The sequence below is a fragment of the Clavelina lepadiformis genome, chromosome 7, assembly GCF_947623445.1.
Source record: "Clavelina lepadiformis chromosome 7, kaClaLepa1.1, whole genome shotgun sequence".
Lineage (NCBI taxonomy): Eukaryota > Metazoa > Chordata > Ascidiacea > Aplousobranchia > Clavelinidae > Clavelina > Clavelina lepadiformis.
The window spans coordinates 11,196,582-11,220,586 of record NC_135246.1 but is presented as its reverse complement, the minus strand read 5'-3'; the positions used below and the strand labels follow the sequence as shown (position 1 = coordinate 11,220,586).

Sequence of the window (24,005 nt, the reverse complement as noted above, 5' to 3'; positions counted from 1 at the left end):
ATTACTTGTAATCTTAGTCTTAAATAGCGATATTAACAGCGTTTTCAATATTTGCGAGCATATGTTCTCAGTTTCCATTGTTTCATTTTTTTGTTTGTGATATTCTTCTAAATTCTCTTTTGTTATTAATTTCTTTTATTTTCATTTAGGAACTTAACTGTGTTCTGGGTTTAGTGATCATGCTAACCTACCACCTTAGTACAATTGTATTATTGTCACTTTTTCCCATTTATTAATTGCTTGTGAGCTTTTCCGTTATATTTTTTTGCTCCTCACAGTTAATGACATAAAATACACGCAATGACACACTTTTGTTATTCCCTTTTCGAGTTATTCAAGTTTATGAAGTTTGCATGGTTTGTTTGTGAAAAATGTTTTCCCAGACGAACTCTCTGCATAGACGCCACGTCATTTAATGCTGGTGTTGCTTAACAATATCACATACTTAACGCGTTTGCTGGTAAAAGCGTTATCACAGACGAGAAGTTTTGATTTTGATCGTGCTCAAATTTAAATAAAGGCTTAATCGGAGTGAAATGGCGGATATCTTGGCTGGCATTCTCAGCAGATAGTCCTTAACATAGGTTATAGAAGTTAAACAAAATGTCCTCAGGAACGTTAAAGTGAGTTAACGTCATTCTGGCTTGTAAGTGGTTAGGGACTTGCCTCGACGGCTCGGCCCCGTTTTCCTGTCCTATGGCTGAATAGCCTGATTGTATGGTTCACCAACATAACATTTGCAATCTAGGCTAACAAATTTTGCGGAATAACAGCATACACCCAATTACTGGTGTTTTTGTGGGTATGTATTTCGTGTAGAAAGCTTTATACCTAACCTAATTTGAATCATTTTATTTGCAGAGGCGATGGAGAGTCCTTCACCATTATGAGTTTGAAGGACGTCAACTATCATGATTTGTTTGTGGAATATCTTGTTCCTGGTGGACCATATGCCACATCAGATTGGCATATTAGACTTCTATACAAAATATCTTGTTTGTGTCTAAAGCCATTTTTCTTCGTCCTTGACTCACTTCTTTCCATATTTATCCGAACAACAGATGAAAGTTATCATCGCAATGATTCTGTTAGTTTGTTATTAATCTCTATCAAGGTAAGTTGAGCAAGTATGGTATGTTTTTATGGGTCTTAATTTGGATGAGATATTTAAAACAAAGTGAATATTTTACTGGCGACCATTTACCAAAGTCGCTGAATCATAACATGGTGACTAGCAGATTTTCACTGATGGGTTTATCACTCTCGTTTTAGACGAGCATAAGAAAGCAGTGCGATGGCGTAGTGGTTAATGGTGTGGCTCGCGTGATGGAGGTCTCGTGTTAGACTCTTGCTATTGTTGACTTCTTTTTTGTCCAAATTTTTTTTGATGCAGTTTAGTCGTGAGTGGTGACTGGGGAGAGTTTGGGTCGGAGGAGATTAGTTTTAAATTAATTTATAGACTTCGCGAAAAATATGATTTTAAGTTGACTGACTAGCATAATTGCCATTTACCGTATTCGTATTTTCCTGCTTTGTTAAACGGTGGCTGGTAAATAAGTCTCTACTTTACCAGCTGCAATTTACTGAAGCATGAAAATACCAATTGCGTAACCAGCTAGCCGTTTACCAAAGTACTGGTAGCTTTTTTCAAATTCAGTAATCGGCAGTCGGTGAAATAGACGCTGCCTATTCAAAATGTTGTAATTTTGGGTTTAGCCTTTTTGTGCACACTTATAAACTGAATTACCTATTTTGCAGGTGCTTTTGCTTTCGGTATCGCTTGTGTGCTTTTTACCATTAGCTCTTTTTGGTTTTATAATTTGGCTTCCTCTGCAACTTTGCAGGCCACGTCCTTACTCTTACATTGGACCAACTCTGAATGAAAGGTATATATCATACAGTTATATTGTTGATTGTTGGTACAGATGGTTTCACTGCATTTCAAAGTGAATCAAAGCAAAGCTACTAATGGTATAATATCAGGTGTTTTTTAACCTGGCTACTAATTTCCTCCTGTGGAAGTTTTGAAGTTTTCATAGAGCATTATTGGGGCACTGCGTAAATTGTGTTCAACTGTTTGTGAACTAATTTTCTATAAAAACTAGTTAGGCATTAATATGAATTTTTTTAGTTTATTCAGCTTTGTATTTGAGACAAAACCAGTTTATTGCATAGTATATTTGCCAAGATTTTTTTGCATTTACAAGGACTGTCACATTGTCTTGACAAATATTTTCATTTACATGCTTGAAAATTATTATTTATATTATGTAAAAACCATTTGTATGTAAAGTTTTAAAAGCACAAAGCAGTCATTTCAAATTAGTTGGTTGCAGGGCAACCATTGCAAATTATAAACGTAGGTATTCCCTGCTATACCTTGCCCAAGAGCATTGCAAAATAACCTAGCGCTATTGTAAATCAAACCCGATTGGTATAATTGTAAGTTCGACATTCTGACCACTACACTTCCAAGCTATCTGACTCTATATTTTTTTGTTTTGTTTTTTCAGGCATACAAGCATGTCGGATAAATATGAGAGGATCCAATGCGGCAATATCCATCCCAAGTCGACCAGCATGTCTCAACCATCTCCGAAATCTGCTGCTAAAACCTACTCAGTCATTACAGCCAACATTTGTCTGATGCCAGAATTTATCGCACACATTAACAACCTAACTAATACCATTATCCGAGGAAAGCAGATTTCCTCTTATTTCAGTGGAGATGGTGTCGTCTCCTCTGTAAATAAAGGAAAAAGTCCTGGAGAAACGAGCTCAAAACCCAGTGAAAATAATTATTTGGTTTCTTCATGGAGCGCAGATTCGATTCGTACGGATGGATATGAGGAAATTGGTAATAATGGAAGATGCTATAACCAAAAGAATACAACCACAAAAAATTTGTTTAAGAACAAAACTACACTTATGTATTTTTCACAGAAAATAAACTACTTTTTGCCTTAGGATTTAAATGATGTGTAATTATCAGTATGATGTTTATTATTCATTAAATAGTCCAATTCATTATTTTTATTTGTATTATTGTCAGTGAACACAATTTATCAATTACTGCCAGCAGGGGGAAGTATTGATTCAAACAGTGTCGCATCAACGCTATGGAGTGTGTCAAGCAAAGAATGTTCTGTTAGTGATGTTTTGCCAACTGCTTCTGATTTTATTTGTCTACAAGAAGTCTTTGATAGCCGAGCCACAGATAAGCTCTTGCAAGGTCTAAAAGCCAAGTGAGTTCCACTTTTCCTTTACATTGTTTTATGTGCAATGAATTGTAGATGAGCTACATCTGGTCTTACCTTATGTCATTTACAGGTACCCTTACATTATTTACGATGTTGTGTGGCCAATCCACAACTATCGTATAACCTTATTAGGAAGCGGCTTATGCATTGCTAGTCGTTACCCTTTTATTGATATTGACTTTAAGCCTTTTGCTGATGGAAATAGAGATGATAAGTTGGCTTGCAAAGGCATCCTTATGACCAAGGTAATAATATGCTACATTATGTCTTACATATCCTTTCGGTCAATGCACTTTTCAGAATAATGACAGTTTAACGTAACAGCTATGCACGACAGGAAATATGTATATAATTATGCTTTGCTGGTTTTAGGTCTATTTAGGCCACACGGAGGATGGAGATAATTTAATAGGATATTTAGCTACAACTCACCTTCAGGCATGGTCCCATTCAAGAGCTTCTTCTGCTCGTTGCAAGCAAATAAATGCAATGGAAGGATGGATAGAAGAGTTTCAACAGCAGTAAGCAGTTTAATAGAATTCACATAGCTGCTATTGGCATTGGTTTCTAATAGCGTTGGGGCAACAGGATTTATCTATCTCACAACCCCGGGATTTTAATAATTTGTTCCAATTTTGTTTCTAGGAAATTCTTATCAAAAATCCCAGGATTTAACAAAATGACAATTAAGTTTGTGACACACAATCTTTGTAAAAATAACAGTGTAGAGTGTAGACAGTATGACAGCAAAATGTTGAGGCAACGTTCATTTCGTAGACAGCAATTGTAAATTTAGTGTGACTTTTCTTGTTTAAATGTTAACATACCTTGAAAGCTATCATATAGTAACTAAACTTTATTACCTACTGATATAATGGAATGAGTTGGCATTCATGCAGCCATTTCCACCTTATTTTTGGCATGTTTTCTACCGTTTTTTTAAGATGTTTTGGTTAGTGGTTGCCAAAGCCAAATCATAAAAACAACTGTTTATATATTCTAACAGATCCAGGAAAGTCCACAATAATGCAACGGAAAAAGTTTTGTTTAATATGGTAACCGGAGATTTCAATTTTGACAAAATTTCACACTGTGATCGTAACGAACAAAGGTGTTCTGTTTTTCAACAGTTTGTGTAAGTTCTTCCTACGAGCAAATGGTACCAAGAACAGAAAATTGAATGATGTGTTTAATTTAAGGTGTATTATTGTTAAGACAACATATGCCTGCACAGCTACATGTGTTTGTTCCATTTTCAGTGATCCTTGCATTGACGAGGATGGAGCTCAGCACAGCTGGGTTATAGGAACTGAGTTGAACCAAAAAAAAATGCATGACGAACGTGTGAGAACTCCCCAAGGGCTTCAGAGGTATGGATTGGGTTGTTTATTTTTTTCACACTTCTCCACATGCTAAGATAATACTTTCTTACCAAATAGAATGCTGATATCTGAACTTGAACGACATCAATATGTCGCATCAACAACACCTGCGCGATCTACATTTCAAAGGGTAGGAGATGGGAAAAGAAGAATTGACTACATCCTCTACAAACAATGTGACAATACCACAATGGTAACTGAAGCGGTACTTGGTTTAGAGTAGCTTCATCATTGACCTGTCGATCTAACAAACAGACAGATATGTTTCAGATGTGGTATTTGCATAATTACTGTTAATTGCTCAATTTTATTTTGTTTAGCCAAGTGTTGGTGTATGTTGTGAGGTGACAGTCTTTTGTCTGGCAGGCTATCAAAGACTACAAATTTTTCACTGGTCTTGCCACGTTAACTGATCATATACCAGTCGGAATGATGTTTTCATGTGATGGAACTACAACAAACCAATAACCGTGCAAAAGTTGAACGTTATGTTTTTAAATTGCAGCCTCTTGCCAAGATTCAAATTGTATTGTTTTAATTTTTATCTTGATTTATTTTTGTTTTAAATTAATAATAAATAATATGCATTACAATTTTATATTGGAAAACAATGAACATGAAAGGCAATGGACACAAAAAAAGTAACAAACAAACTTACGAAAAAGTGCGCACTGAAAAAAGCACAAAGCACATTATTATTGCATATATCAAATATCAAAAATTTCACCTTAAAAATGAAGACAAAAATGAAATGCACTTGAAATGAAGTAGAACAAATACTGCAGCGACCACCAAGTAGCAAGAGAAATACTTGGTTGCAAGCATGGCAGTCTACAAGTAACTATGATCTTGGGAAAATGCACCATTTATGTAACCATTACATGTTTCTAAACAGGAACTTTTCGAATTCACTGCATTCTTTAAATCTTTCAAAACACTGCTTTCCAAATGCATTGAAGGACCAACTTTTTCTGAATGATTGTCTACTGCTGAAACCAAATAATTGGCTGAATTATTGTTTCTATTCTTTGAAGAAATTTTGACATTATTGTCTGGTACTTCAGTACGGACTGCTGGTAGCATATTTTTGCGTTTAGTATTCAGAAATTGAAGTGGCAAGGTTCCAATGTCACTATCTGACATAGGTCTTTTATAATATGTGGCAGTAGTTTCAACAATGTCACCAACAGAATGATGCCTTCTCTCAATGTTTGCCAACTTGCTGTCGACATGGCCAAGTGGATCCTACAACGAATCAAGAATTGGGAAATGTAAACAACTAAACATAGATGCTTGCCTTAAAATGAAGTAGAGATGAACATTTAAAAAAATTATTGCGAATCATGGTACCTGCGACAGGGCACGTGATGCAGCTACCACTGATGTGTGCTCAGAAACATTTGCACTAATATTCACTCCACCTTTATTTCGTATATTCCCATCTAAGTTGTTTGACTGGGAAGTATTTTGGTCGAGTTTCACATCTCGGGACCCATTTCTGTGTCTGCCCGCACTGATATCGGATGAATGATTAGAACAACCCATTGATGTCTGTGAAATAATCCTGCTTGCTACAAAAATAATCAGATGATTAACTTGCAGTAGTTAAATGCCTTACAAAAAACTAAAGGAGAGCACAAAAGGCAATGTATAACGTTGTGTTGATATCATTACTCAACCAGGAGTTTCAATTACTGTAATGTATTGTACAAAGACTTCCTTTTACAATATCTTGTCTCCTTAGGTAACATACTTTTATGTTCTAGCATTGCATCTTGGTTGTTTTTTTGGGGCCTGAAAATGACGATGTACACTTTTGGACCAAATATGGCCAGCAAAATTACAAGTCCATTGAGTGAAAGTCCCAAACAATAAATTGCATCTCGCAGCACAAGATTGACTGCAGTGTTTGTAAGGTACGTTGGAATCTATGAAAAACAGTGTTTTCATCATGTTATGTTTATCTTTGAAACGATATATATATTTTTATAAGACAAACGAAAACAAATTTTGCACCATTTCTGTATAAACTATGCTATCTTGTTCACTTACATTTAAGAAACCTCATAACATTATAGCAGACACTTTATTCACTGGGAAAACTTTTATGTATCAGTTGTTTGCAATTTTCATGTGCTAAGATAAGTATTATAGACATGCCTAATGCCCCAGGATCCAAAGTGGTATGTCATTATTGACATAATGATCCTACATATGATTTCTTATGTCACAAGAAACAAACTCATGTCTACACAAAAGCATAAGAAGTTCAAACCCATCAAAATAGTGTCATTGTGCAAATCCTGCTGTTTCTGTCAATACAGATTGATGGTGCTACATTAATTTTTTTTGCTCTAAATGTGGCTACTAAAATGTAAAATATGAACCTGTGCTATCCAAATCACCAATGTAGTGTATACAGCGAAGCCAATGTGCTTTGCCTCATTAAACCCAACAGGAACTTTCCTTATGCGAATTGCATATATAGAACATATTATCACCAAAAGAATTGGATATGATAAACTTATCAGAAACACACTGGAGTTTAAAGCAGCACAGCTAAGAAACAACATGTCTCCCTGCAAACAAATAATAGATACTTAGATTCAAGATGCATTTTCCTGAAAACTTACTCAAACTTTGAAAAATTATATTTTGAATTTGTCAAATACCTTGCTTGAGAGACGTGTTAAAACTTCCGGTGGTTGCATAACAAACCAAACAGTGAGCAGGAAAATCTCAATAACAGTGAGTCCAAGTGCAATAACAACCTATAAAAACAAAATGTGTACTCAGGGGTCCAGCTGCCACTAATGATTCATGTTATTTTATTGTTTGCATAAGGCATGTTGAAAGCATTGCTTCATGTACTGTGACAATTACCAATATAGCAATTGTTATTATAGGGAAGAGGAATAGTATACTTTGTAGATTAACCTTAAAAAACAATTTTCATGTCAGCAAAGCAAAATTCAAATAATATTTTCTTTTACACGATGTATTATTTAGCATTTTAATACAGCATAAAACATTCCAGACTAGTTATAACATAACAACATATTGTAATACCTGAGGCAAAGGCTGAAGCATTCGCTTGTAATCACGAACCAATTTTTTGCTTAAAGTGTTAAAAATAAGAGAAATTCTCACAGTCTTCACCAGAATGCCAGCATAAACAAGGGTGAAAAGCAAACCAGTTCCCAATCTCCTTAAAAATATTATTTTTTATTACAAAGTTTTTTACATAAACACTAAAATAGTATTATATTCTGTATGCGTAATTTCTACTGTTACAATAAAATACATGACAATTTATCACTTACTTTATCACACATATAGCAGGCGTTGGCTTAAAGCAAAAGAAAAAGGACATTGCAAACGCAAGTACTAGTCCGATGAGAATAATAGAGCACAGCTCTCGACCCGAGGCACGAATGACAGGTGTGTTCCAAGCATAAATATAAATAAAAATAGTCGAAAACGTCAATAACAGGCCAACAACGCTAAATACAGCAACAATCCAGGCCCAGGTGTCTTCAAACGAGAGGTAGGTTATGGGTAGGTCTTCACATTGTTGCCTGTTAAGAAGAGAAATGCAATGACCAAACTTGGTTTCTTTGACACAAACAACAATATAATAATTTTTATTTGGCATTACGTGTAAACATTTGGTTTTTGATGATCTTTGCAAGCTTGGCAGTAGGTGTGGTTGTGCACTGAAGTATGATTTGATTTAACAATGCTTCTTTCATCACATGGTACACAGTGCCAACAGCAAGATTTGTCCTGAGAATAAAATTAAAATTGCAGCAATACCCTGCTTTTTGTGATTAGCAAAAAATACATTAAAAAAAATGATTAAGTCATTCAACGTACTGTATCCAGCAATGTGTATTCATTGGATTCACATTCTTTTCCACAAAGAGAGATTACATATCCACGACCTGTTACTCTGCCTAAATCTACATCTGCAGAAAACAAAACAAAAACATTTACAACCACCTACTTACAATGAAATATGAAGTGTGATTTAAAATATAGTAATGTTGCGATCATGTATGCAATTGCATGCCCATATGAAGGCCTGGAAAGGGGAGGAGTTATGCTTATGATGTAATAATCCTGTCATACCCAATCCTGGTATAGGTATGCATTTGCATACTTAACCCTGATGATGTAAAACTGGAGTGAAATTCAGCAACAACTAAGAAGTTGAAATCTACACTGAATTTTTATAAAAAAAACTTCATAAGAAACAGTGAAGGCATCTTTTTGAAAAGTTAAAAAACTTTTGTGCTAGACCAACTCAAAATTACGAAGGAGGTTTTGTTTGTTACCTGTATAATTAGCTGTTTGTTGTGTTGGTTTTAAATGTCACTTAAAAAAATATATGACTGTGTTTAAAACTTGTTTTTAAATAAACATCCTTTTTATTATTTTTAACTGAAAATTGCCAATTTAGCCCTTGCACCCTTGCTCAGGAATATTTGGTTCAAAATAAGTTCACGTCTTAGTAAAATAAAAAAACTCTGGAAGAAATTCATACCATAAAATCTGTGCCAAAACTTAAGGAACAAAAGGATAAGTTAGCCTACGTGAAGTTTTAATAAAAAGTTTGTTATAAAAAAATGGTGCATTTGTGCAATGAATTTTTTTAAATAAATTTAAACATGCAACTAACTTGTTTAAGTGCACAGTTTGTTTTTAATTCTTGAGTAACGATATTCACAATTATTTTCAAACTAACAGCTCAATTTCCTCATGTTAGTTACAAACATACTTTGGGAAGAACTTCATTATTGACAAAATACGAAGTTAACAGCTTTTAAATCACATGAAGAAAATCTAAATGCATATTTACATGAAAGCCAATCTTATCAAAAAAAACAAAACCTGTAAATATTCTCTACCTTTAGTTTCTTGCGTAACCTGGTGGTAATGACCAAGTGTTTGCCATTGTTGTGTTGCGTGACCATCATATTGTGAAACATCATACAATACTGGGCCATCTTGGGAATCATCAAAGCCAAACTTTCCCCCAGAAAATCCATAAAATGAAACACTACGCAAGTATTCTCGAATTTGTTTACTAGTCAGCTTCGTAAACTGCAAATAAGTCAGACAATTTTAAACCATTGTTTTTAACCAAACAAAAATCCTTAAAAATGACCCACCTCATCACAAACAACATCCTCAGAGTTTCTACATAAATCAGTTTGTGCATTGTGAAAAGCATGAGCGAAAGCTAACACTGCATTTTCAGCATGTTGAATCATGTGGTCGATAGATTGGTTTTTGGGTATGGTCAAGTTGCGATCGCATCTCTGTGGTGAATCATTCTGCAAACACACGTTTTGGTTTTAAGAGATTTACAAGGCCAAAAGTGTGTAACTCAAGAAACCATGTCCAATAACTAGAGCAATTAAAAACATGATTTGTAAAGAGCCTTTGACATTTTGATAATTTGCTTACCTCCAGAGAGCAAGAATAAAGGTAAGAAATGTAATCATCAAAGTAAGGATTTGCTTCATCTAAATTTTCAAGGGTTTTGTTGTGAAAATACAAATCAAACTCTGGATTTTCAAAAACTTGACCCCCAAATCCTACAGCACCGTCCATTATTTCATGAAAGGCATCCCTCAAACTCAACCTAAAACAAAATGAAATCTGATGAAGTTTATCCACAATCTGACAAGAACAGCAACTAGCTTACAAGCTGTATTTAATGTTTTAAATATTTTTTCCGACAAAAATAATAACAGTTACCTACAATTCAAATATACACTTAAAAGGTGATCAGTAAAAATTGTAGTTTCTTACTCATTTATTAAAGACGCATAATATTTGGCTTCTTTGCGATTATTGGCATCTGACCATATCCATTGAAATCGTTTAGTTGCATTTACATGATTAGAATAGTAAATTTCTCTCATCAGCAGTGCCATGGGGTATGAAGTGATGAAGGTAATGATAACTGGAAATAAGTATAGGTGCTGAATGCAAAATTTTTTCTAGAAACTAATTCCGATTAAATGTTTTTTTACTAAATTCCAATTACAAAAATAACAACTTACCATTTGCATTGTTATCAGCTAACAATTCATCTGTTATTTCACGGAAACTTTCTTGAGTTGGATCTCGTGGAATTCTTATTTCAACTGCCAGGCATATAACTGTGTTCTCTATCTGAGACCTAAATGCATTAAAAGCTTCCAGACCTGAAATAAAATGGAAAAATTATATGTAATTAATTTAGTGTTATTACTAAGAATCATAAAATTATTGTGGCAACTATTATATGTTTGCCTCAAAACTATAATCTCTATTCTGACTTTACATTACCATAATCATTAGCTTCATACACAAATGACACATAATGCCAACGATTTTGTTCCAGCAACTTAATCATGGCTTTGATCTGCAATTCAACAAAACAGGAGTATTAAAAATGTAAACATAAAATAATGTTTCTTGAAAATAAAAAGTTAATCAAAAATTATTTTTGTGGTAATACATTCAACATTTATAGAGACTAATATCACACAAAATACACCTGGTATTCATCCGAAGAAGCAGTTCGAAAATAATAAGGAAACCTTTGTTTATCGCTAAGGATTGGTGAAGTGGCACTGATACTGACCTGTTGGCATAGAGAAAACACGCCCAAGATTATTGACAAAACTTACAACAAAACCTTATGTTATCAACTAATTTATGTGGGCGTACAATATCACTATTTACAATATAAATATCCTATAGATATAGAAAAATTTTTGCAACAATGAAGTTACTATTTCACCGATAAAGTGCATTGTTTAAGATAAGCAGTCAGGGTAGATGATAGGTTAAGGTTAGGTTGAGGTTAACGCATAATAACTTTCAGGTTGGGTTAAAATTAAACAAGAAAAGGTGTTATCAATGTACCCTTTTCGCTGGTGCGATTTTTACTTTCCAAAAAAAATATTATTTTACTTATTTATTTAAATATAATTTATTAACGAGAGAATACCTGAGACATTTCAAAGAGGCCCAACAATTTGGCGGTTGCAACAGAAACTTCACTTGTCTCTGGCCCAATCACGCCCCAATATGTATCATTTCTGGATGTATTTTGACTGGTAAAGCTTTGCCTCAGATATTGTCTTACAATCTAAAGATAATATTGTGTTTGAAACTGTGATAAACAACTATTCACAAGCTTATTTAGCAATCATAAATTGGAAATATCTTTTGACATTGAAATTATTCAAGAAATTGATGTTGACAACGCATACAATCTCTTTATTAACAAATACAAAAGTTCTTTCAATAAAAATTTCCCTTTAATAGAAGCAAAAACAGAAAAAATAAAAATAAAATTGTTACAATAAAATAAATGACGACAACTTGATTTCTGATCATCTACTTATAGCATCTATATTCTATTTAAACTCAAATTTTTCCTATATTGCAAATAAGCTGGTGAAAAATCTGCCTTTTCCATCAAATGTTTTTTCAACTTACCTACCCTTGCCCACCTCAAAAGATTTATTATAACTTATATCAACCCCACTCACCCCATGGAATTTAACACATTGTTGAATAAATGAAACAAAAATCTGGTTTGGATGAAAGATCATCAAAAGTCTTAAAAAAATGTCCAGACAATATTTCGGTCAAACTGGTGCATTTTTTTTTAATTGTCAAAACGCAAACCTATTAACACACTCAGAAGCTCCAAGGTGATTCTCCTATTCAAAAGAAAAACAAAGAGGGCAACTATTGTAGACCAATTAGTCTACTTCCCTGTTTTCCCAAAATTCTGGAAAAATAATGTATGTGTGAGTACCTAGTCTTCTTGGTAGGCTGAACTTTTTATGACTATTGATTTGGGTATAGAATAAAATATACCCAGACCACCACTTCACTTACTAACAAAATCAATGACAAATTTGAAAAAAATTCATGCTGTATTTGGAATGTATCATGTCAATGTTAATACAAAAATACTTGAAAAACTTTCTACCACTTATTGTTTCTAACTTATTTTAGGGTAGTAGCATTCACTCAACGGACACTATACAGACAATAACAATCTTTTTCTGCCATGCTGTAGACTTAACTACAACACAATATTCTATAAAATATTTTGGTGTCAAATCCTGGAACAAACTACATGGATCTTTGAAAAAATTAAATGTCACCAAAAGTTTGCATGTCTTCTAAGATCCCATCAGAGCTTTCTAAAAAGATTCCTCGTTTAACCTACATGTATTACAACAATTATTATTTTTATAATTCTATAGGCTGTATTTATTTATGACAAAAAAATCAAAACAAATTAGGATACTGCCGTAGTCGCCATTCTATTTTTCTAGTTTTGGAAGCATCAAGATACTTGCGGTAGGCTTAATCAAAAAAAATTACAGTTTGGGTTCTGATACATCCAGCATATTCTCTTTGAATATTAATCCCAGCTGTTTTGGGGTCGATAAGGTATGCTGTTTTAAAAGTCTTTAATCATTTACATTTTATTATGCAAATCAAGGTCCTGATATCGTGCACTCAACTTGGTTACAAAAGCGGGTTGGAATTTCGATCCCTGTGATGGTGTTTCTTTTGGAGGGGTTCCATTTTAACTGGGGCTCAAGGCTCAAGCGATGAAGAACCATCGTGAAGTTTAAGTCATATAAAGACTTTTTCCGTCCGAGATTAAAGATTATGATGCCATACCATAAGATATCATATTATTATACCAATGGGGTAAAATTAACGATAAGATAATTATAACTAATAGGCCTACGTCAATTAAAAAAGTTGATTAGCTATAAACCAAATTCTGAAATCGGTTCAAAATGAATACAGCCTGTTTTGTTCCTTTGCCTTTAGCGCCAAAATATTTTATAGCCAAAAAGTTCAAATAAATGGAGAATATTCTCAAAGCAGACTTGTGGTACCAACCACAACTAACAACACTTTGCCTATAGACCAAGATTGTTAATTAATACTATACAAAGCATTTTTCTTGCTTGAATGGTTTTGTTATAGGGTAATCCCCTTCTTAAACATAGTTAAAACGCTTTTACTAATCAACTTAGTGTTAATTTATTGGTGAATGCATATCAAATCTTAGAGTTACAACAAGTCTGCAATCCATAAAATGTACAGTATACAAAAAAAAAACAAGAAAGAGAAAAATTTCAAAATATATGCCAAAATTTTGTGTGCAAATAGTTAAATAATCTACTTTTATTTTATTCCAAAGTTTTGTTCTATAAGAAATCAGCTTCGTCGCGATTAATTCCAAATTTGAGCCAAATATTCGGGAAAGCACTCTTAAAGCATTCGAATAACATCCGTTTAAAAAAGTGAGCCAAAGCCTTTACATTGCTAGTGTACTAGTATTGCGTAGTATAGTCTTGCAAGCATGAAATCAAAACGTCTTGGCAACGCAATAAAAGTCATACCTAAATTAAACTGCGACAGACCCAGAATCCATGATGGTGCAGTAGTACAACCCGACGTGCACATTTTTAATTCTTTGATCTGTGTAACTGTTTTCGCGTTATAGCCAATTTTATTTCTTTGATTAGTGCTTGAAGTTCTTAGAATTTACCGAATGTTGTCGCCATTACAATTATGTGTTGTAATTCCATGAAATCAAAATTCTTGCGGACATTATTCATCAATGTTTTATTTGTTGTGAGAATAGAGTCTGTATTAACACCACAAGTGTCAAAGAGACATTCCTAACTTGACAAGTAGCAGAGTTTTTGTGTCAACAACATATTATCAGCTGAATATGTTTAAAATGGTTTTAATATTTCGTTTAGATGAAGTGCACAACTGCACGTGTCTTGCCTACAGTGAGCTCAGTTTATATGTTGTTTGTGCTATTCCAATATTTTGTCCCCGTGATATTCCTAATCCTTCATTTAAATTTATATGGAACTATTTGTTCCCAACATGTGAAAATATGAGGAATAATTGTGCGTGTGGCAGCTTTGTGTGTCACACCTCTCATTAAGTATTTGAAACAAAACCGCAAAATTAAAGTTCTACTCTAGGTATATAATAGCGTATAACCATCTTATAAATATGATACAAATTGTGTTACTATATAGGGATTGAAAAGAGGTATTTCGCAAATAGTGCATAAAACACTTTACTTGACAATTCAAAGTGGCAAGCGAAATGTTGGAAACCGCGAATATATGAAATATTATCAAAATTAGTGACTTTTTTCAAAGTTAATTTTAACTCCATGATGAAAGTGTTTGGAAATTTCATTTGATGTAATCTGTTATTGACAGGTCTAAAAAATTCCAAACCGTGTTGTTGACATCGCTGTCTACGTACGTTCAACCTAAGAAACATTTCATGTTCAAGTTAATCTGTTACACGATTTAAAGTCATTCTGAGTCAAGAATTTTGTTCGTCAAAATTTCTATGGGTTTTTCGTCTTTGCCGACGATTTAACTAACATATGCTTGGGAAGACAACGTCGAGCAGCGAAACAAAAATATGGTCGATTAACCAAGTACAGAATCATGCCCATTTTAATTTGTAGTTCAGACCGCAGAGTGTAACTGCAACTGGAGTTATATGTAAAATAACATTAATTTTGTGCACAATCAATTGAAAATAAAACTAGTCGAATCCGTTCAAATCTATACAATGTGTGTGTTTAATTGCCAAATCCTGATGGTATTAAGTTCCAGTTATCTTTACCAGACCGAATTAAGCTTCTTTAAAGAGCGTGTTTCAGTGCTGCAACTGAAACTCAATGGCCGCTTAGAGATTCAAACTGAGTCATTAGATTTTCACGCTTGATTGGTTTCCAACGGCTCACGTTTTCTGAATTAAAATCTTTTATTGCGAACGTAAACGCCTGAGCAATGAAGACATTCATGATTTCATTTGGGTACCCTGTTAGGGTGAGATTGGGAAATGTGATACAACTTGCCTATTTTAAGTGATTTTCGGCGTATTTCTCGTTATGGGCCTACTTGGTTGAAATGACCCTTCTCCCTAAATATAACAAAACCTGCATTAAGCATTCGAAATTGTTTATGAAACTAACAATAAAAAAATTTTAAGCATTTTATCAGCACAGTGTTAGAAGATTATAGCTATTGCGCAAGAATTATTTTGAAATTAGATTTTACCTTATCCCTTCTTTCATGCAGAAAAGTCTTTGCCATGTCACGCATTTTAAAAAAGAAATGTTAAAATACGTTAAAACTGAGTTTTACTGTAAATCCATTACATCAGGAAAATATTTACTTTAAAACTTATAAGCCAAAGTTACTTACATGCTCCAAAGCCCTCGTGTCTGTCACGCAATCGGCAACAGGATCAAGCACCAATCGTACCCCGGGTAGAAAAGAAGAGTTGGCGTTGATTTTTTCTATTGTGTAAAGGGTCATTTCAAGCCACTGCAAAAAAGTACAGACAGTATTGTTTAAACTTGGCGAAGATAAGTATTATGATATATCACATGATAAGCAAGAAAAACACGTTGTCTGGAAAGTGGCCCGTGAGTTATGGGTAGATCAGGGCTACAACCCTGAGCTTACACACGTCATTTCAATTATTAATGCTCTAATGAAAGAAAGAGTGTTAGGGTCCAAAAATCTTTTGAGTGCTTAAAAATACCTATTATTCGTCGGGGCGAAAGGGAGCATTTTACTTCAAAGTCTCTTGTAGATAAAATTTGCGTTTTCAGATATAACAACAACACTTCGCACTACAGGTGGAACACAAACTTGGAACTGATAGGAAAAAAGTCTGGATTTTCAAAACATCACTTTTTGTGTCACCTGTTTGCAAATATGACTTCCACTCTGTCGTTTTGTGTTAAATTATTAATATAAGCGATGCTTAACTGTAACGTTTTCTTCCATATGTATCATGTTTATTTAGGTATATACGTACGACGTGTGCCTACTCGAGTTATTTCTGTCTAAATAATCATTTTGCAAAGAGTTGCATAGTTTCTAATAATTAGGCAGCGGTTAAGTCGGGTCTGGAGTTACTGTTAAAAACCAAGCACTAACCTGTACACTGGAACCAAATACAACTTCCATGTCACAATTTTCATTGTCATCTCGCTTGAAGATGGAGAAAAGTCCACCAAGTTTAATGACAAACATATCGCCATCTTTATCTTGTTCTGCGATGATCATGTCGTTGTCTCTGTTCACTACGCCAGTGCTTTCAGCAGGAGCATAAAAATTGGCAAGGACAAATAGTAAATTAAAAATCCACGTTTTCGGCATGACAACAGTTGTAGTATATTATTTTCTATGAAAAGTCATTTTCCAAAGAGAGCTCTGAATAAAAAGTATGAAAGTATAAAAGTACAGAAAAAAGATAAATAACAGTTTCTACTAACATTGGTTTCTCTACAGGCTACTTTCTGCAAAACAACGATATAAGTAGTTTAAGACTGACGCATATAGTTTAGCCTCAAGCCTGCAATATTGCTCGTACTATAAAATACCAGAAATATTCCCTTAGGTAACGACATAGCTATTAAAACATTAACTACATACTATGTTTGAATAAAATTGCATCATTTTAAACGTAGATGAACTTTGTTACATAAACCCGGTAAAGTGCCAGGAGTTAAAATAATAACTGTATCTGCTAAAACGGATGGCGAATTCTTCACTGCTTGAGATTTGGTGTATCGGAAATACTGGAAATACTAACAACTCGGTCAAGTTTATAACAACGCTTCTTTCCATGCACTATTCCCATTGTTTAACGGTAGCAAAATTTCAACAAAAAAACGGTCTTGCAAGAATTTGTTTTCGTAGAGAAGAAAGCTGATTGCGGTAAACTTGCGCATAACTGTTTGTTTGAAGAGCCTTATTTCTGCAGTCTATGTTTTTCTTGTTTATCACAATGTGCTACAGTGACATTTATTACCGTGCAGTTTCGAATATATGTGGTGGAATATTTGTCATCACTGGGTCATCAGACACTTGCCTTTTTCCTTTGTTTGCTTCCGTGAATAAATTTCACACTGAGTAAAATGATGAAGCCAAAGCCCGTAAACCTGTCTGTATAGTTAATTATTGCGAAATATTAACGCAATAGCATATGCTTTTATTTTCTGTGCATATTTCGTTGACCGTAAATAAATCAACGTCGGTCAACAGACGTTTATTTGTAAATTCTGTTATCTCCTTTATCAATCTGTTATGATATGCGCGTGGGATATAAAGCCGTTCTATTGATACGTCTGTGACGTTTCGATGACATGACCTCATACAGTTCTCAGGTTATCTTGAATAGTTAACCACGACACACAGCCAGCTTAAATGAACGTGTCCTTAGCCATTTCTATAGCACGGCTTGTAAGAATCCATCAATTAATCATGTGAGTGGAACGTCTGCCATGGCACGTTTATTAGCTTGGAGAAGTTTTCAGTTTTATACATTTATATGAATTGATTCATTATTTTTTGAAAGTCTTTTAATGGGGCTATTGTTCTACATGTGATTACGTCAATATAATCTAAAATCATTACAGTACTAAATTATTTTTTTTTCGAAGCTTGTCACCTCTGTTATCAGACATTTCACTTGTGTGATGTCACACTCTAACGCATTTAAATATCCGCTTAACAGAGTTCCTTCCTAAAATGGTCTTTGCGAGTTCGACCACTTCCATAAGGATATGTTACAGACAAAAGTTGTCGAATGCCTTCTAGCAAGTTTCAGAAACTTTCAAAATACGAAACTGGCCGCAAGAAGTAAGAACATCAGGCAAAACGTAGCTAGCAAAAATACCGTTGTACGGGTACTACATTTTATTTTCTCAAAGTGTTTTCGCCTGTGACAAGACGACTTTGTACAATAAGGAGTTTTTTCGAACAATTAATGACTTTCTAAACCAGACAAATGCTTGTTTTGTCTACCACAAAACATATGCCTTATTCATTGGTATCTTGCAAATGTACGCCCTTGCAAGTTTTTAAGAATGACAATCCATGATTACATCAATCGAACCTTTTGAAAAATACACGCATCATACACAATTACACACACACGTCACACACTCTTTGTAAAGTTTTCCTGCACTTAATGTGTGCTCTGTGCCAGGCTATTTATTCTTTCTTTTGTTTTATGGTTTCACGCATAATAAGGAATCATCAGGCGCGTGGGCTGTACTAGCTGATTGATTGCGGCGCAGTTGATCAAATCATTACAACTAATCTAACAACGACAACGCTTTTCAGCATCGGCTACTTATATATAACAGCAATAATATACTCACTAAAATTTCCCTGTAAAAGTTTCTGGGAATCTTCGCTATAAAAACTCTATCAACAAAAGTGCACGTTGACAAATTCAAGCTGTATCCAAGTATGTCGATTTACTAACGTAAAGTGTAAAATGCTTCAAAACTTATACACAGTTGAAGTTCAGTGATCAAAGCTCAATATGCCTTCGATTAAAAATGATATAGCTTATTAGATCTTAATTAAAGCGTGGCTCCGGCTAATTTAATATCCGAGTTTGTTGCATTTCCGCATGTTTACTTGTCTTTACCAATTCGATGACCGCAATAGTGGATTAACAATGTAAATTTTCCAAAAGAAATAGTCATTTAAGTAACCTATAAATTGTTTTTTAACTTTTAACTTTTCGTGTTCTTATAGTATACTCTCGTAGATTTATATTCAGACCCGTTCTTATGTGTTCTATATATACCATAATGAAATGGTTAACATAACAACGAGTAGTTCCCTCCAAACTTCAAAAACAGTGTTGTCTCCAGTGGCATTTCATGTTGTATTACACAGGATTACAGGTTATAATAATCCAAACGAAGTCTATTACTGATGACCTCTTATAAGACAATGATGATGTTTGCTGACTCACTTAACACTATAAGTAACAAAAGAAATCTGTATAAATATGTTATTTTTTCTTAGAACTTCATAGATGTCAGTTATAATATAGTCGTTCTCGGGCTATTTTTTAGCTTACAACTCAGTAGAGATGATTCGTTCGACACATCCCTGATCTTAATGTTTATATTCTGATAACACGATACGTACTGAAATGAAAGCAAACTTCTCTGTCTTATAGCCTCTCCTGGGAGTGCGCGTGACGTTAGGAAGCTGCCAATAACAACGTTTTCGTGCTGGATGAAAATAGTACGCGTGAGCAGCAGTGGAACGTTACATACAAGTAACAAGATAATGGACAGTTGGTCTCTTGTCTGCGTCATTCGCTTTGCTGTTCACTCGACCTAAACCGTCTACCTTGCTTGCAATTTTTCACACCACTTGAAAATCTTAGATTTTGCAACCGGTTCATATGTCTGTTTTGTGCAGATAAAGGAAACTAGGGCAACCTCTCCCACTGAAATGATTAAATTAGGCTTGGTTTCGCAAACAGTAATTACTAATTAGGCTTTGTTGAAAGAAGTTAACGAAACCAATTTAAACCTAATCACGAGAAATTCTCCTCAAATGAATGCTTTTATTAAAAACTGGCCGTTTCCTCCATTTATAGAAAAATAATCATGCGTGACGAAATCATGTTTCTGTTACCGATTGAACTTCTAACTTATTCATTTAAAGATTGACTTGTACCAGGTCATTTCCAAAACTACACTTGCCGAAATCCTTAAAATAAAGAATGACGAAGAAACTTAATGAAAGCAAAACAAAGATCTTGCCTTTGTTACTCAGTTAACGGATTTGGATGTTGATTTTCCCTTTATTGTGGAAATCTGGGTTTATTTTGATTGGTGGCGCCTTTTTGTCATAAATTGATCTGTCACGTGATCTATTTAAACGAAATTGTATCTCTCCAACGTCATATGCCGAAACAAACAACGTCAAGTAAGCGTTAGTAATGTAGTTATCAGAGTAAATAAACGAATCTTGCCACATTATTATCTATGTGTCGATAGGTAACTGAATATGGTTGCATTGTTATCAATCTTACGTCAAAATTTCTTTGAAGATTTTACATTTTTGTGCTCCCCCTAAAATCTTTGACGAAATTTGAAACCAACAAACTGTGTTCCATTACACGATCACAGACCAAAAATTGAATGTTTTATATATATCGTACTTGCAAAAAATGTTCTTTCACTTTTAAACGCAAGACACTTCAGCCAATAAAATATCTTTAAACGGACAGAAGGCATGACACCAAGTTTTCCAAACTCCTTGCCGGAAGTAAAGAGTTAGTTTGTTGTCGCTTTGTATATATAGACATAACTACAAAGCGTACTATATAATTTGAAATTATCTGACTCACAACCGGCAGACAGTCACGTAGTTGTTGTTATTTTTGCACTCAGCCATTCAATCCGCAAAGACTGACTCGAGCCGACACAACACAATGATAAACAATCAATAAAACGTTTTTTTTACTCTCTTGGCAAGAAAAAACTTTAAAACATTTGACAGGAATTAACTCAAGGTGTGAAATAAAGGGATTTGAATAGGACTGAAAATTTAACCGAACGTCTTCAGCCTGTCAGTCGTTAGCAGGCGGAAGCTGCTATAAACAGTAGTAAGTAGTAAGCTATAAACAATTAGTTATAATAACTAATTGTCAGATTAACCTACATTGTTATTTGCATGCAAAATTTCATTTAATATTTTAGATGAAATTTGTTGTATTAGTAAAGCATGTATTATGTTTGACGTCAAAGTTTAGGGTGGAAATAAAATTAGAAAGGTATACTGAAGCATTTAAAATAATAATTATGCGCAACGCGTTATCGTATTTCAAGGACTTATAAAAAGTTTTGCAAAAAAAACGCTTTCAAAGCCTAAACTTGTAAAGTTTTGGCTAACAGATAACAGCTAACTCATTTTGTAGTCAATATAGCAGTTGTTGAAGCGTTATAAATGGTTATAAATCAAAAACATTTATCAATGCAGATTTCACGAGATAAACTGCATTTTTTTCCGTGATTATAAATTATAATACAGTATAAGTTGTCAGTATTTCACTGAAAAGCAATTTGTTTAGCTTTTACAGCTTTTAGCTCTTTTTCAGCAAATGTTTGCGGTTTCTTGTCTTCACGATTTATTGTTCTTCTTCTTTCTGGTTTCATTCCCGCTCCTTTCGAATCGCATGTTTGGGTATCCTATCAGGGTATTAACCGCTAGATCTTGTACGTCATCTTCCTGCACTCCCACCGCTCCCATATCTTTGTTGACGCGGTCTCCACATTTTCTTCTTGGTTTTCCCATCTTTCTTTTTCACACACGTCGTCGCTTCACCATTCTGCCTATAGATAATCTTCATGTTTTCTGGAAACGTGCATCCCTTCCATCTTATAGTAATGCGTCTCGCAGTTTCCTCGACTTAGACCGCAAGCTCTCAACATTTATCTGTTTTCTCTTGGTCTCATTTCTGATCTTATCTCTCCGCGTTACCTTGAAGATAAAATTATGGAGCACCGTCATTTCAGTTATACTACCAAAGTTTGTTTTGTTTTTTGGTCATCGAAAGTGTTTCAATTGCGTAGATCATCGCTGGCAGTGGCAGAAATCTATGCAAATTATTGACAGACACGAAAACGTAGAAATAAAAATGTGACAAAATAAACAACTTTGCTGTACTGTTAACTGGGCTATATTTATTTAATCCCAAGACCGAAATTTTTCAAACCGCGTAATAAGAATCGCAAAACATTGTCATTTGTTTAGCTTTGTTGCCCAGACTATGAAATTAAGTAATACATGAAAAATGTTGGCAAAACATTCACGCTGCTTTCTCTCGTATGGTGGGACTGTTCTTTTGTAGATGTAGGTTATTTATGCATTTCCATTAAGTGCAAATACAGTGGGACCTCGTTAATCCGGACCCCGAACAACCGGAATCCCCGCTATCCGACACAAAACTGCCGGGAACGGATTTCTTCCTATGCATTTTACCCCTTTAATCCGGAAACCCCGCTGTCCGACTCCGACACAAAAGTTTTGGAACAAATGTGCTAAATCAATAGCAATAAAATCCGATAAACCGGATTATTAACAGTTAAGCGAAAATGATTCACGATTGTCCTAATACACTATGTACACTGGGTAGTTAGTTGACGAAACAATAGCCGATTATCTACGCATAATAACGTTGCGGTCTTTATTGATTCAAAAGTACAGTATTGCGCTTTGTAAAAAATTTTAGCCGCACAGCTTTTTAGTCATACTATGAAATACTGTACAGTATTTTAGAAATGAAAAAATAAATTGTTCATCAACAGTAACAAACAACACTTCCGCGGTCGCAAAAAAATACGTACAGTACATCGGTTGAGTGCGGCAATCTATTGAAGACATACTGCTGCAACTCAATCGTGCTATCAGCTTAATATATCGCATTGCGCAAAGATTGGAAACAGGTCAAAGAAAGTTCAAGACTGCTGGTCCCGCCGGAATGCTTCGCCATGCAAGAGCGGTTGTCAAACCGATTTGCGGCCGAATGTTCGTCACTTGGAGAGCATTCGTCTTTAATACAGTGGTTCTGGGGTTCGACACTGGGTCGGATCATACAAAAAATATAATTTTATTTTAGTTGCTGTCCAGCCAGAAAGTCGGTACTTAGAATTGGAGTAAGGTGCACACTGCGTTTTGAACACGGTGCTGCATTTGCAAGATTGATTGATTTTTTACTTTCCGATAATCCGGAAACCCCGCTAAACCGACATTTTTTGACGAAACGAAGTGGTCCGGATTAACGAGGTCTCACTGTAATTGCATTTGCACACAAAAAACTCAACTCGCAAAATTTTGTTTATTGCGAGTATTGTTTTCTCTATAGAAAGTAATGACTTTTATCACAGTCAAAGATTGACTGGATGTATGCTGCGTCAGGTTAGTGAAGACTCTTTTTTGGTTAACTTACAACATCGGCAACAGATTACACATAAAGTCATAAAGTTATATTGAAATGGTTTTACCCCAATAGCCATGCTTAATTATATCACTACCTCGATCAAACCAAAAAAAAACAATATAAAGATGAAAGCTTATGATTTTCGGTTTATTGGAAACTGGTATCACAGTATTAACAGAAAAGTTATCAATACTTGATGAAAATGTTTTTGTATGCAAAATATCTCTATTAATTTAAATTGAATGCTTATAAAAAATTTCACTCTGCAGGGCATATGCACGATAAAGTTGACCATGAGATACTGGCTTTATCCTCGCAAATACAATTACTTTGCTGACTTATTTCAGGGATATAACACATTGTACTTAGTATTGTAATGTAATAAATCGTAATTTACAATATTTTTCTACTTCCAAAAACTCTCCAACCTGACAAATATTGAAGGATGAATGACATCATGTCGCCCCCACCAGAAATTTCACCCATGATCGCTGATCAC

The 24,005-nt window shown here is 34.4% G+C and overlaps 2 protein-coding genes across 6 annotated transcripts; one reads left to right on the top strand and one right to left on the bottom strand.

Annotated features, from left to right (window-relative positions):
* Positions 1 to 356: 356 nt before the first annotated feature.
* Positions 357 to 5,240, top strand: LOC143465884 (sphingomyelin phosphodiesterase 5-like). Of its 5 annotated transcripts, none has more exons than XM_076964399.1 (11): positions 357 to 623; positions 862 to 1,114; positions 1,759 to 1,886; positions 2,514 to 2,857; positions 3,053 to 3,245; positions 3,331 to 3,505; positions 3,633 to 3,781; positions 4,267 to 4,395; positions 4,520 to 4,630; positions 4,700 to 4,835; positions 5,009 to 5,240. In XM_076964399.1, the coding sequence occupies exons 1-11, from the start codon at positions 604 to 606 to the stop codon at positions 5,108 to 5,110; spliced, it is 1,740 nt and encodes a 579-aa protein (XP_076820514.1). In that variant the 5' UTR covers positions 357 to 603; the 3' UTR covers positions 5,111 to 5,240. The 5 variants fall into 5 exon arrangements, with proteins under 5 accessions (XP_076820514.1, XP_076820517.1, XP_076820519.1 ...); XM_076964402.1 differs by having other exon boundaries at positions 358 to 623; positions 3,083 to 3,245; XM_076964404.1 differs by having other exon boundaries at positions 358 to 646.
* Positions 5,156 to 16,952, bottom strand: LOC143465882 (metabotropic glutamate receptor 3-like). The gene is made up of 19 exons (XM_076964398.1): positions 16,681 to 16,952; positions 15,937 to 16,059; positions 11,652 to 11,792; positions 11,196 to 11,282; positions 10,985 to 11,060; positions 10,717 to 10,860; positions 10,463 to 10,616; positions 10,115 to 10,292; positions 9,817 to 9,981; positions 9,553 to 9,748; positions 8,519 to 8,610; positions 8,301 to 8,428; positions 7,966 to 8,220; positions 7,712 to 7,850; positions 7,315 to 7,413; positions 7,030 to 7,221; positions 6,396 to 6,570; positions 5,993 to 6,213; positions 5,156 to 5,887 (listed from the first exon to the last, which is right to left on the bottom strand). The coding sequence occupies exons 1-19, from the start codon at positions 16,900 to 16,902 to the stop codon at positions 5,474 to 5,476; spliced, it is 3,201 nt and encodes a 1,066-aa protein (XP_076820513.1). The 5' UTR covers positions 16,903 to 16,952; the 3' UTR covers positions 5,156 to 5,473.
* Positions 16,953 to 24,005: the final 7,053 nt, after the last annotated feature.